General features: G+C 42.3%; 1 protein-coding gene across 2 annotated transcripts in view; it reads right to left on the reverse strand.

Annotated features, from left to right (window-relative positions):
• LAMA3 (laminin subunit alpha 3) overlaps nucleotides 1–14806 on the reverse strand; it is a 225649-nt gene that overhangs the window by 60592 nt on the left and 150251 nt on the right. Inside the window, exons 38-40 of one of the 2 annotated variants that reach the window (XM_075993589.1) lie at nucleotides 11036–11266; nucleotides 6766–6879; nucleotides 1955–2064 (exon numbers count right to left, since the gene is read on the reverse strand). In XM_075993589.1, coding sequence (XP_075849704.1) covers nucleotides 1955–2064; nucleotides 6766–6879; nucleotides 11036–11266 — 455 coding nt within the window. Of the gene's footprint in view, nucleotides 1–1954; nucleotides 2065–6765; nucleotides 6880–9635; nucleotides 10111–11035; nucleotides 11267–14806 lie in introns of those variants that run through there. The other variant, XM_020282436.2, reaches the window with a different exon arrangement.

Raw genomic sequence — 14806 nt, forward strand, 5'->3', positions numbered from 1 at the left:
GCTGGTAGGCATGTTAGACAAAAATAGAGTTTTACTGCTAAATCTGAGAGACTACATGTTTCTTCAGCTGCATGGAAGCTGGAAGCTAAACCGGATGGTAACAACGCGCTTTGCAAACAAAACCGAAAAGCTTTCTCCATGCACCCAGTGGAAATCTTGCTGCTTTCTGCTTTTGCCAGCTTCTGCTCAAACAAGTCTGGGCAAGTGTCAAGCGACAGATCCCTTTACAAATGAAGCTGCAGGATGGGGCGGGTGTAACAGGTATCAAACACATAGATAGCAAAGCCAGGCTAACAGTTCAAATATGTCTCTCCAGAAAAGCCACACTAGGGCAAGTGGCTGTTGGTGATGCTGGGACTTGGCCCATTTGCCTGATATTGGGCTGATGTCAATCTGCCTACACTTGTTTCTGAGCCTGTGTGCTAGCTATACTTCATCAGGGTCTTCTTGATAGTCAAACCACTCTTGCTTCACTTAGTTTATTTGTTATGCTGTTCTTTGCTTGGACCCTGCAGTGAACACATTGTGCCGAACAAGAATAGGACAAGGTGCCAAGCCCAAAGAATATAGATTACCATGAGAACACAATGGTGGCTTCCCACTGATGGAGTCTATTGGCTACCCTGGAGCCTGAATGACAGCTCAGATCACTCGGTGGCTCAGAACTGTCCCAAGGCTTCCGTTGCACTGAAGACAGAATCCAGAGGCTCCATTCCGGCCTGCAGAGTTCTACCGCACCTGAGCCCTGGTGGCCCCACCATCCTCAGCTCTGGCTCTCTCCCATCTTGCACTTCAGCCACTCCTGCCTTCTCATGTCCCTAAACACATCTTCACAGGCCTTGCCCTTCTGTTTCATCCTTGCCTGGGACCCTCATGCTGCTGTGGCTTCCTCCATCCTACTGCAGGCCTCTTGGCCAACCCCCTGCAGCAGCCACTCACTCACTCACTCACTCACTCACTCACTCACTCACTCACTCACTCACTATCAGTCACACAACCCTATTTCAGAAAATGTCATCTCCCATCTGAAATTGTTCCTCTTATTTACTTGTGTATGTATTTATTGAGTGTGATCACACCCCGCCGCCCCCCCCACCCCACTCCAGGTAAAGCCCCGTGAGATCAGAGACTCCCCCATCTTCATTCCAGTTTCCCCAGCATGTAGTGAGGGCCAAGGCCTGGCCTGTAATGGGTGCTCAAGAAATAACTGTTTAACCACTGAACATAAAGCAAAAAAAAAAAAAAAAAAAAAAGGAAAAGCCCAGAAGAATACAGCTTGGAAAGACTGTTTCTGTTTTTGTTTTCTTCTGGCATACTGCTTTTGTTCATTTTTTTTTTTATTATAACAGTTGTATTGAGATCTAATTCACATATCAAGTGATTCAGGCAATTGTATGTAAAGCGTACAATTCAATAGCTTTTGTTACACACACAGAATTGTATAACTACTACCACAGTCAATTTTAGAACATTCTCATCACCTTAAAAAAGAAATCCCAGGCCGGGCGTGGTGGCTCACGCCTGTAATCCTAGCTCTCTGGGAGGCCGAGGCGGGCGGATTGCTCGAGGTCAGGAGTTCGAAACCAGCCTGAGCAAGAGCGAGACCCCGTCTCTACTATAAATAGAAAGAAACTAATTGGCCAACTAATATATATATAGAAAAAATTAGCCGGGCATGGTGGCGCATGCCTGTAGTCCCAGCCACTTGGGAGGCTGAGGCAGGAGGATTGCTTGAGCCCAGGAGTTTGAGGTTGCTGTGAGCTAGGCTGACGCCACGGAACTCACTCTAGCCTAGGCAACAAAGCGAGACTCTGTCTCAAAAAAAAAAAAAAGAAAGAAATCCCATATCATTTAGCAGTCAGTTCCCATTCCCGCCCCCCACCCCAACCCCAGTCCTGGGCAACCACCAAACAACTTCTGGTCTCTCTAGGTCATTTTTAAGTCTCTATAGTACCTGTTGGTATGAGGACACGGGCAGGCCCTGCAGGATCCGTGGACGGCATTCCCATAGTAACCCTCCTTGCAGCGCTCACAGTGGTCCCCAGCCGTGTTGTGCTGACAGTTCTAGGGACAGGTGGACAGCACAGGTAACAGCAGCCTGGTACATTTATTACTCTTGAGATCATTATAACCTACACAGTTAGAACTCAAGTCCTCTGACTTTACAGCGACATCAGTTCCACTAACCATATATATTTTCTGTCTATCTCATCATTGTTGTTGCTAGGAAAAAAGGTGTTAATTGCCCTTCCATCAGTTACGTGGTGTGTCATGTTGGGGATGTGATGTGGTGAGGACAGGCCAGTGGGGTTCACATCCCACTGTAACGTCCTATGGCTGCGGAATCCTGGGGCATGCTCCTTCCTGTCTGTGCTTCACTGTTTCTTCCATCAATTTCACTGATGCATGATTTATATACAGTTGTAATATTCTTCAAATGGACAGAGTAACACCCACTTTCAAAGGCTTTTGGGAGGATTTTTAAAAAGTATACTAGCCCCTTGGGAAATATAGATTCTTTTCCCTCTTCCCCTTGGAATTGCTTCTAGGAAAACCACCGTCATTTTACTTCATAGTTCACATAACAATGATATACTGAAGACCAATATAATTGAAATGTTTTTAATACATGGAACTTGTTAAAACAATAAAAAAGTTGTATCGTATCTGCAGAAAGCATTCAACTTAATTCCAATGTCCCAAAGGAGCAAGAAATTAATTTTATTTAAGCTTTTTATCTAAGTCTATTCATATTTTTTGGAAATCCAATTATTTTCATGTCAATGTCTATGAAAGTTGTTCTTCAGAAAGGTGTTGAGATGATATAACTCCGCAACTGAGCGGTCTATTAAGACAAAGTATAGTGGCGTGGGTTGAGTTTGTTCATTTTGTGGAAATTTTAACAGGCTATAAGCTTTCTTGGGGTTATGCTAGTAATAAACATCTAAAACATCCAGGAAAACTCCCCTTGCTGTGAGCATTTGATAATTCAGAGATACTTTGTGTTAATTATATTGTCTGGAGTAAGTATACTTTAAAAATTTGCTTATAGATTTTACCTCTGTATGCAGAGGTGGTGCTAGAGTAGGAAGCTTTAATGGGTGTGAGTTTTTAAATAATATCTGAAGCTAAGTTGGAAAAAACAATGTACATCTATATCACAAGAGGATATGGTTTGTTTGCAATGGAAAAAATGGCCCTTCAATCATAAATGTAATCGATGTGTCCAGATTGAACAAATCTGTCCTTCACAAATGTTTGAGTAACTGAAAATTATATAAAACACTAAGATGTTAAAATACCCTTTCATATATTTTCTAGATATAAAATCATGCACGGGAGATTGGTAAGCATTTCAGAAAATGTGGAAGGCCTTTAAAGTAGAATGCTGCTCACACGTTCACATCACCAGAAAGCTCGTCCCTGTCCGGACTCCCTCCTTCCTTCCTCAAGGCTTACTGTAGTGTGGGTTTCTCCTCGAGGTGTGGACACTGGGAACAATCCACCCTGCAGTGTACCAGCCCACAGTGGTGGCCTCTCAGGATAGTCAGGGGAGGACACGAGCAGCTTCCTTCACCCCTACTATGCACAGCTGCCCTGACTCTCTCATAAAACATTCATCTTTTGGAACTCATTATTTACCTTTCCATTTTAGTTTTCTTTCTCTTTTAATCCAAATGATAATTTTAAAGAGGAACATACCCTGGACATGTATGTTTTAGTTCTGTGACTACTTAGTTCTGAGGCTGAAAACATTAGAAGCAAGAACATGGAGAAACGAAAATTGTGGTGAGGACATCCACACGCTACTAAAAACACCCTAAACACTGGTCTTCCGCAAGGGCCAGGGAGAGGATCGTGCATGGAAGGGGTCATAACCGTGTTGCTTGGAAAAGTCCCATAAGAATGTCTGAAATGCTGTTTGCCTTCAATTGAGAGGTTACCCTGGAAGCCGTCTTCATCAGGCCTGCAAAGTTGAGCATCTCCCTACACAGTTTCCTAGTGTTTTATTGTGAGTGAGTAAGTGAGTGAGTGAAAGAATGAATGAATGCCTCAGGAGCTACTTCCACTCCCACAGCATGTAATTACCTAGCTCCATTTGAAACCAAGTATCTATTGGGCATTTACTATATGCCCAACTATGCCGGTAGTAGGGATGCAAAGACAGGCTGACACCTTGCCCTGAGGTAGATATAACCCTGTCATGGACATAGGCAATATCACGTGGAAAACAGGATGACAGAGGTGTGCCAGTGTCCTGAGGGAGTGGGAGGAGGGGCAGCTGGCCCTTCCAGAGCCTCAGGAAAGGCCTCCTGGAGGAGCTGCTGCCTGAGAGGAGGATGGAAGGATAGGGATTAGCTGGGCCAGAAGTGAGGGAAGGGCATTCCAGGCACAGGGAACAGAGTATGCAGAAACTTGGTCTCACACATGGAGGGAAAGAGGAGCAATGGGTGTCCCAGAGGCTGAGGTGTATGGGGGCTCCAGGATGCAACTGGAGGGTGCCTGAGACCGACCCTGAAGGTGGTGGCCTTCCTGCCCTCTCTGAGCCTCAGGGCAACTGCCGTCAGCTGGGGATTTCAGATAAATCCTTCCAGTGGCGTGGGGAAGATGGGAATGAAAAGAGGAACACTGAAGAAAGAAGATGAGAAAAGGGGAGGGACAAGGGAACAGAGGATGATAGGGGTGACAGAGAGTAGAAGCCAAGGGGAGCTGGGGGGAGAGAAGAAAACACGGGGAGAAAGTGGGGCAAGGAGGAGAGGGAGAGAAAGGCAGGGGCCTTGGCAGGAAGCGGGGCCATCACTGTAGGTCCCCGTGACTGGCGGCACCCACACACGCATCACCTGCTACTCCTGCCCTGGCCATTGGACACATACATGTCCTGCTGTACTGGCAAGGAGTTGGGTTATTTATCTTTCAGACTTCAAAGTTTATTCTTGAAATGACATGGATATTTGCACATGGGTGAAGGGCCCTGATTTTAGAAATTTACTTTGGACCTTGAGAGGTGGAGGTCAATTTGTAGTGGCATCAGCTGGAAGGCCCCTTTGATATTCAAAGGTACTTGACTTCCTCATTACTGCTTGTTGAGAATGAGAGCTGTGTCCTCGGTTTCCACATAATGGACACATTTCAGGGCAGCATCAGCGCTCAGTGCCAGCCATGGAGCAGTTAACTGAGCACAGGCATGAACTCTGTGTGTGTGTAGTGTGTGTGCATGTATGTGTGTGTGCAAACATGCACATTCCCCACTCAACAACAAGCTTCTTGAGAGATTATGTCTAATGATTTGAACTCCAGCACTTAGGTTAGTACCTGCCACCACAGCAAATGCTCACTAAGGATTTCCTGAATGAATGAATAGTCTCTAGCAGCCACAAGGCCATTAGGAACAAGTGAAGACAGAGCTACAAAGAAAGGAAATGAAAAAGAAAATCTTGTTTGATTAAAATATGAATTACAACTTTCTCAAGTTATCCTTCACTAGGAGAATGGACTACAAAGAAAACTCCTTTTGTTCTTTGGCAGATTTTATAAGGCAGACTTGACATCTAGCAATGGTTCAGTGATAAGATAAATATTTATTTTTAACTAAAGCATCTACCTGTGTTACACACGACATACATGAACTATTATATAGGGGGAACAATATCAAGCTGAAAGGCAGTATTTCCTAATGCCTTTTTTTTTTTTACTTATAAGGTTATAATTGAACAACATATTCTATTGGGCAGCTCTTTACAACGATTTCCTGTTCCTGCCTGTCCCGTCTTGCCAAGGAAGCAGTTCCCTGGGCTGTGCTGAACTAGCTTAATAAAGTCTAGGAGCTCAAATAATTGAAACACACTCTAGTTGCACAATGCAGAGGAAAGCTGTGCCAGGGGAGTGTGTTTGCAAGGAAGCACAGATCGACTGGGGCTCTGCATTCCTGGGAGCGCTGACACGCTCCTCCTCCCTCCGAACTATCCATTCTCCTAACTCGGGAGGCCTTGGCTGCTGGGAGGAAGAACTCTGATGAAAATGGATGAAAGAAGCAGAATAAAAAGGGTTCTGTCTCATGATGCAAAAGAAAAATTTCCTAAGCAACTAATTTTATGTGGGAGAATTTTATAAAATATTCCAAAATAAGATCCATTATCAGTGGGTAAGCTGTAGTCCTCAAAGACTGCATCAAGACCTCGAGAGAAAAACAACCAATAGAGGGCACATGCAGCCCCGGGATGCAAGAAGGAAGGGAGTGAGGAGGTGGCCCTTTTCCTGACTCTGATGTCCTCCCCTCGCCTGTCCTCCCCAAGCCGCGCTCTGTCTTGGCATAGCGGAGAGTTCGTGCTGGACTGACTGCATGTGAGCCTCAGGCCTTTCTCAGCATCCCCTTCTCTCCTGAATTACCATTCATCTGACAGCAACAAGCCCCCTCCTGCAACTTCTTGTCACCCCAGCAAAACTGGGGCCCAAAGGAATGGCTTTGATTTATTATATCCTGGCAAGAGCTAAGCCCTGAAATCCTCCCTTTAATATCGTTAATGAAGCAGAGATTTAATTTAATCATTTGGACACGCATTCTCTTCTGATGGTGCCTGTTAAAATGGAGGCAAAAATGACATGTAAAATAATCCGGCTTGATAATGCTGGAGCCTCTGATATTTACACGGCCACCTCTATTTAGGGTTTGGGAGGAGATGTGTCACTGATGTCTCCCATCAGGGTAGGGGGAAATGGGGAGAAACAGATTGCCTGCGAGCAGCATTTCAGTATTCATGTACTCACAACACATATTCCCGATCCATCCTGGCAGCGATTGGAATGTCCGTTGCAATTGCAGGGAACGCACTGTCCAGTATATAAGCCTCTGTGATCTCGATAGTATCCGGGGCTACAACCCTATTTTGCAAACAAAGTGTTTAATCAACACAAAGAAAGAAAATAATTGCTAACCAAAGCATGTGGCAATTCTGACTGAAGCAGTCACTTTTTTTTTTAAGAGATGGGGTCTTGCTATGTTGCCTAGGCTGGAGTGCAGTGGCTATTCACAGGTGAAATCATAGCACATTACTGAACTCAAACGATCCTCCAGCCTCAGCCTCCCAAGCAGCTAGGACTACAGGTGTGCTCAGCTGAGCTCAGCTGAAGCATTCAGTTTTTCATCTTCTTTCCTTAATCCAGCGTGCAGACTTCTAATTTCAACCACCAGCCAGGTCCACCTGCTTTTCTGTCAGGTTCTGTTTGGTTCCCGTGCCGAGGTGGGAACGTGAGATGTACATAAGGTAAGGAAGTCAGAGAGAGGGCAAGTGGGGAGGCAGAGGGGTCTTCTCACACCACTTGTTTTGAGGGTGGGTGGAGGGGGTGGAGGATGGATGAGTTAAGAGAATCAGGATCCCCATCCTTACAGGGGAGGACATTTAAGCAAGTCACTTCAAGTTCAAGTTCTCTTTGGGGAGCTATGCCCTCTTCTAGTGAGGCTTTGGGTTAGTGAGGGAAGGAGGGCAGTACAGGAGCAGGAGTTGGGGCGCGAGTATAAGAAGTCTTAACTGAGGCCTACACAATCATGACACACTGGTGGAAGCACTTTGCTGCCACTCACTAGTCCATAGGCAACAGGGAGGTGGGGGCAGGGGCAGAGTACTGAGTTCACATACAGGACTGTTCACCAATGTCTGCTCCATACTGAGCACACGGACACCTGCCCTGAGGGAGTCTCCCTGGGCGTGGTCTTGTTTCCTCGGTCAATGTTGCCTTGATTATTACTATCTCTGGTACATTGACTCTCTCCAGGATAATATGTTATTATTTTTCATCTGGATGAAAAAATTACAGTTTTTTTTTCATGAACTAACATCTTTTTAAAAGGATTCTAGTTAAGAATTCCTCCAATAGAGGAAAAAAGCAATTATGCTTACACCGGCTATTAAAAATTATTTAGATTTCTGTCTTTAAATAGAATTATAGACATGTTCTTTATATTGGCCAAGCTAATCAGGGCACAGACTAAAATCAGACATTGTCCCCAGTTTCTTTCACTGATCTCCTACATGCCCTATCTTTAAAGCATCAGGAAAAATTAATATTTCAAAATAAGGAATAGTCTTAATCCTCTTTAAACAGCACATATGTCTGTAAGACTCTGAAACTACAGTCAAAGGAAATCTTGACATGAACAGTCCAATCTCATTCACCCATGGTCATAATGGTCTTTCTACCTGGTCAAGCAGAAGAGAGGAAAAAGCCATCAGACAGGACAGGGAGACAGAAGCCCCACGCTCTCTCTGCCTGGGGTGGAACCTCCTGGGTGCTGCCAGGAGCTCCTTCCAAAATTATCAATGAATACAGATCGTACATAACAACAAGACCAATATATTTTTCCTTTAAGCTATTAGGAACCATGTTTAGGCAAAAAAAACACATTGCAAAAAAAAAATAGACTACTTTAGGTGTTATATGAATAGGCTTGTCTAAAGAAGAATCGAAGTATGAAAGGAATGTACTTTTGCTGAAAGCACAACTGGAAGATACATCAGAATGAAACGCAGCCAATGCTGGTGCAATCATATCCACAATCTCTGCTAATATTTGGCAAGTACCTTATAATTATTACCATATATCACATTACCTGCTTATAAAATAATTGTATTTGGTAAAGAACAAATTGTTCAAATAAACAAATAATCTGGTTAGTTTACAGCAACATGCCTAAACAAACCCTGATTAAACGTGCTTTGGGGGAGGATAGTTTGTCCTGATTAAAACTAAATCACCCATCTTAATTTGCTTTCGATTAGAAGCAGAAAAAATACTCTGCAAGAGTTATCTATCTATCATGTGACACTCAGAGCATTTATCAATTCCTGAAATATAATCATTTTCTCATCTCTTATAAAGCAAGCAAAAACACATTTTACAAAAATTTCAGTTCAAGTATTCAGATTATATGAAGACTTATTCTTTAAATGAAAATGAATGTATTCTAATATATTATTTAAATACAGGAGTTTTGTAACTAGCAAAGGTTTTCCAAAGCGATGATTTTTCATGTTAAGTTTTCTGGTAAGCTTTCGTACTACAAATGATAAAAATTATGCCCTATCTGGTTTCTAGGACTATTTCAACAACCAGGGATTTATTTCTCCATAAGTATACAGGTAATATCCAGAAATTTTAAAAAAAGAGAGCAGAATTTATGAACGTTTCATGCCTGGCAAATTGAAGCAAGTCTGCTAGGTATTATGCAAATTTTGATCACTTTTCTTAAGCATGGAGTCCACTGTTTCTTATGTTTTACTTTGTGGGTTGAATTTTCTCCCAAGCAGCATTTGGAAACCTATAGGCATTGGACTCTTTTGTCCAGAGGCTTGGTTGCTTTCTGAAGGGCACAAAGTTTCATAGCATATTAGCATCCCGCAAGCATTCAAGCTCTTAACTGTCTCTGCATTTCCAGGTGGGCTGATGTTTATGGGGTTTGAGGTTAATAGCTCAGGAGAGCAATCTGTCAGGTACCGTAATAAACACTGCCAGTCAAAGCGACTAGGCGGCCATCGGCCCCTCCCCCAGCCCATCAGTTACTCATTAATCACCCTAACTCAAAATGTCACAAAGCTGGAAACCCTTCTCCGTCCCAACCTCAAATTTAAAAGAAACGTTACCTGGCTGGGTCTAAACTCCGCATAATTTGTTTGCAGTTGACTTTGACCCGGAAGCTGAAGAAGTGGTACCCTTTGCTGTTGTGAATTGTACCCCAGACACTGCCCCAGTACTGCCCCAAAGATCCACAGCCAACCCGCGCCGCGGGCGCACCACCTCGCTGCAGGGGGCATGCTGGTCCCCGCGTCCTGCCGGCTGCGCGCCGTCCTCTGCCTCTTCCTCTTATACCTGCCCTTCCTGCTCGGTGCCGGGCCTGCCTGACTCAGGTAAGCAGGCTGTCTGCGGCCGGGGCCCCACCTTTCAACTTTACACATGAGTCAGCCTGCGCCGAAGCACACATAACAGTCCGCAGGTACGCGCGCCGCTCTGTAATTCCCGCAGGGTGGGGCAGGCATCACCTTCTACCCACCTCACCCCGCAGACGGCACTAGACGATTAGCGCAGGCATAAATCACAGGCTGAGTCACGCGCAGAGAACACGCCCTGGGCGAGAGGGTGGCAATCCCCAGGCCCCACTCTTTCCCTCGGGCGATCTATTTTAATCAGGCTGGAACAGAGATGAGGGAAAAGGGGGAAGAATGTGCGCAACCCGCAACCCGTGGGGGTTACAGATTACAGACTACAGATTACAACTCAGGAGTCCCCAGAAAATCAGGGCAGGTAAGATATTTTGGGGAGCTTTAAAAAATAGAAACTCTGGTGTGCAGATCACTTGGGGTTTTTCTGCAATTAAGGAGCCAGGAAAGAAAGTGAAGGGTTTGGTTAAATATGCATACTCTGGGCATATGGGACACACAGAATGACAATGTTTGCTGTTTCCTACTAATTATATTCACATTGTGCTTTCCTTCAATCTCTTTAGGAAAAGAGTACATTTATAGCTTGAGATAGTGAAGAGTTTCATTTTATGGCACATTTTAATCACCTGAGGACAACTCAGGTTGAACAGACCTCAAACAATATGGACCTGCTGTGAACTAGGAAATTGGAACATGGTATCTCCCCGTAGAATCCAGGATATTCTCTGGAATTCAACTCTACAGGGGACTGGGGGGGAGGGTTGGGAGGGTGGTTGGATTAGAGAAAGGCATGAACACCCTGGGTCAGCTATTAGGAAGGCAGGGACTCAAATGCTAGGATGCCGACCATCAGGTTCCTTCCTACTTCTCATTTCTCCAGTCCCCACCATCTAGGAGCTCCCATGGCTTTCCTATGCATCTTGAGACACTGGTGGTGTCTTTTCACATTTAATTCCTGTAGAGAGTCTAGGTCAAATATAAGCTACAGCCCAGCAGAAATTTGGACAGAGAAGCAATGGGGAGAGTGCCCTAAACCATCCCACAGTGCTGGTCACCAGCTAGAACAGCCCTGGGGGAATGTTGTGGGTGGGAAAACGTCCTACCTGACATGAGTCGCCTGTGTAGTGAGGGGGGCAGACACACATCTCCACATCATGTGCCATGCGTCCACTTCCTGTGTGGGAGGCCTCCTCCAGCCCCACCTCGCCCAGGGTGAGCCGCTGTGTCTCAGTGAAGTGGAGGCCTCTGATGCGCACACCTGCCAGTCTAGACAGCACGGTCATCAGCTCTTCCCTAGACACCGGCGCACGGCTGCTGGCATGTCGGAAGTTTCTCTACACGTGGAAACAGAAAGGCAGGGTCTTCCTTAGGCAAGTTCACTTCCAGGGATTCTAAAGAGGCAGACACCCAGAGTGAATCAAAGACAAGACTTATAAAATGCATAAGGAAAAATAAGGAAATGCATAAGGAAAAATAATGTAGATGGGGAAGTACCTCCTAGAGCAATTACATTCAAAAATCAGATGTCCCAGGTTATTCTCATGAAGGGAGAAAAAAATGAAGGCAGGAAATAAGGGGAAATAAAACAAAATTAAATTTCCCAAGTTTATACCTATTTTTAAATGCACTTTTGTTTGAAGCAAACATAAGATGAATGAGAAAGATATAGAAAAGGAAGGCATATGTCAATAGAAACTGAGTCATGCAGGTTAGGTCATTCATTAAATGTAAATAATTGTGATGGACAGTATAATCTTTTATTGCATATACACTCATATTATTTTATTTTAATGTTTTATTGTGTTAACAAACACAAAACATGAAAGTTACCATCTAAACCATTTTTAACTGCATGGTATTATTACCTATAAGCACAATGTTACACAACAGATCTCTAGAACTTACACATCTTGCAAAAGGGAAACTATATACCCATTAAACAACTCCCCTTTTCCTGCTTTCCCCCATCCCCTGGCAATCACCATTCTAATTTCTGTTTCTAGGAATTTGACTAATTTTGATAACTCATATAAGTGAAGTATTTGTCTTTTTGTGACTGGCTTGTTTAACGTAGCACAATGTTTTCAAGGTTCATCTATGTTATCACATAGTATAGAATTTCCTTTATTAAGGCTGAATAATGTTCCATTGTATATATACCACATTTTAAAAAAATCTAGTCATCTTTTGATGGACATTTAGGTTGCTTCTTGGCTACTGTGAATAATGCAATGAATATGAGTGTGCAAATATCTCTTCAAGATCCTATTTTCAATTCTTTTAGATATATATCCAAAAGTGAGACTGCTGGATCATGTGGTAATTCTAGTTTTAATTTTTTGAGGAACCTCCATGTTTTTGAGAACAGGTGCACCATTTTACATTCCTTCCAATAGTGTACAAGGGTCTCAATTTCTCCACATCCTCACCAACACTTGTTATCTTCTGTGTGTGTTTTTTTAATGGTAACCATCTCAATAGGTATGAGGTGGTATTTCATTGTGGTTTTAATTTGCGTTATAATGATTAAGTAATGTTAAGAACCTTTTGATGTAAAAGCCTGTATTCTTAACCTTTATATTCTGTTGTCTCCTTTGAACTCAGTTTTCACATCTTTTTAATAGGCATAATAATACCTAATCTCTCAGGCTATCATGAGGATTAAAGTAAATTATATAATGTATATAAAATGTTCAACACAATGCCTAGCATGTAGAGACATTCAGTAGATGATAGCAATTATTACTAACATATAAATATAATACTTCTATAATTTTAATTTATATTTTTAACAGCATGAGGTATTATTTATATACAATAATATTCCCTCATTTTAAGTATACAATTTTTAATAAATTTTCAGAAGCACACAACCATCACCATAATGTAATTTTAGAACACTTTCATTACTCCAAAAAGAACTTTCAAGTTGTAATCTCTACCCATTCCCACCCCCAGGCACAGGCAATCACTAGCCTACATCCCGTCTCTATAGATTTGCCCATGCTGGATGATTTATATAAATACCAACTTAATTTTAATAGTATATAAAACTTTTATTTTATTAACTTCATTCCCTCCTCTGCTCCTTTGTGCTTTTATTATCATACAAACTACATCTTTATACATTGTATGCCCAAGAGCACAGATGTGTAATTATTGCTGTAAATAATTGTCTTTTGAATCAGATAGGAGGGAAAAAGTCACAAACAAAAGATATACTTTTATACTTATGCTTTTACTTATAAATATACCTATGCCTTTTCTATTTACCCATGTATTATCATTACCTTTACCAGTGCTCTATTCCTCCAGGTGGATTTGTGTTACTGTCTAGTGTCCATTCATTTCAGTCTAAAGGATTCCCTTTAATATTTGTGGTAAAGAAGGTTAGCTAGCAATGAATTCTCTCAGTTTTTTAAAAATGTGTAATGAAATGTCTTAATTTTCCCTTCATTTTTAAAGAATTTTTCCTGTTTACATAATTTGTGGCTGACAGGATGTTTCTTTCTGCACTTTGAATATATCATCCACTGCCTTCTGACTTCCATGGTTTCTGATGACAAATAAGCTGTCCGTCTTATGGAGGCCACTGGTATGTGATGTTGCTGCATTCAAGATTCTCCCTTTGTCTTTCAGCATCTTTGTCATGATGCGTCTGTGCATGGATCTCTTGCATTTATACTACTTGGGGTTTATTGACCTTCGTGTGTATAGATTAATGATTTTTGACACATTTGGGAATTTTGCAGCAATTATTTCTTCAAATATTTTTTCTTTCCCTTTCTCTTTGCCCCCACCTGGTATCCCCACTATGCACATGTTGGTACACTTGATGGTGTCCCACATGTCTTTGAGAGTCTGTTTATTTTTCCTCGTTCTTTTTTCTTTCTGTTCTTCAGACTGGATAATCTCAATTGATCTTCTTCAAATTTTCTGATTCTTTCTTCTGCCTGCTCAAATCTGTTGTTGGGCCCTTGTCTTAGTTAGCTTGGGCTGTCATTACAAAATACCTTATACTGACTGGGTGGCTTTACCACCAGAAATTTATTTTCTCACAGTAGTGGAGGGTAGAAGTCCCAGATCAAGATGCTGGTTGATTTGGTTCTGGGTGGGGCTCCCCTCCTGGCTTTCAGATGTGTCTGCCTTCTTGCTATGTCCTCATAAGGCAGAAAGAGAGAATGAGATGTCTGGTGTGTCTTCTTATAAGGGTGCTAGTCCTACCAGAGCTCTGCCCTTATGATTTCATTTAACCTTAATTACCTCCTTACCCCAAATATAGTCATGCTAGAGCTTAGGGCTTCAACATATGAATGGGGGAGGGGAAAGGACACTATTCAATCCATAGCAGCCTTTCTAGTGAATTCTTCATTTCAGCTATTGTACTTTTCCACTCCAGAATTTCTGTTTGATTCTTTTTTATAATTTCTATTTCTTTATTGATACTACATTCTCATATTTTCTTTTAGTTCTTTAGACATGGCATCCTTTAATTCTTTGAACATATTTAAAGTGTTGATTTAAAGTCTTTGTCTGTAAGTCTAATATCTGGTCTTTCTAAGTGATAGTGTATATATTGCATCCCCCTCCCTCCATATGGACCATACTTACTTATTTCTTTGCAAATCTCATAATTTTTATTGAAAGCTGGACATTTAAAATAATATAATATGGCAACTCTGGAAATCACATTCACCACTCCCTGGGTTTGTTATTGTTGTTTTGTGTACTAACTTTTCTGAACTAATTCTGTAAAGTCTGTATTCTTTGTCATGTGTGTCCACTAAAGTCTCTGCTTTGTTAGCTTAGTGATCTGCTAATGATAGGACAGAGATTTCCTTAAATGCCTGGAAACAAAAAGGTCTCCTAATCTT

Source organism: Microcebus murinus, chromosome 17 (genome assembly GCF_040939455.1).
Source record: "Microcebus murinus isolate Inina chromosome 17, M.murinus_Inina_mat1.0, whole genome shotgun sequence".
Lineage (NCBI taxonomy): Eukaryota > Metazoa > Chordata > Mammalia > Primates > Cheirogaleidae > Microcebus > Microcebus murinus.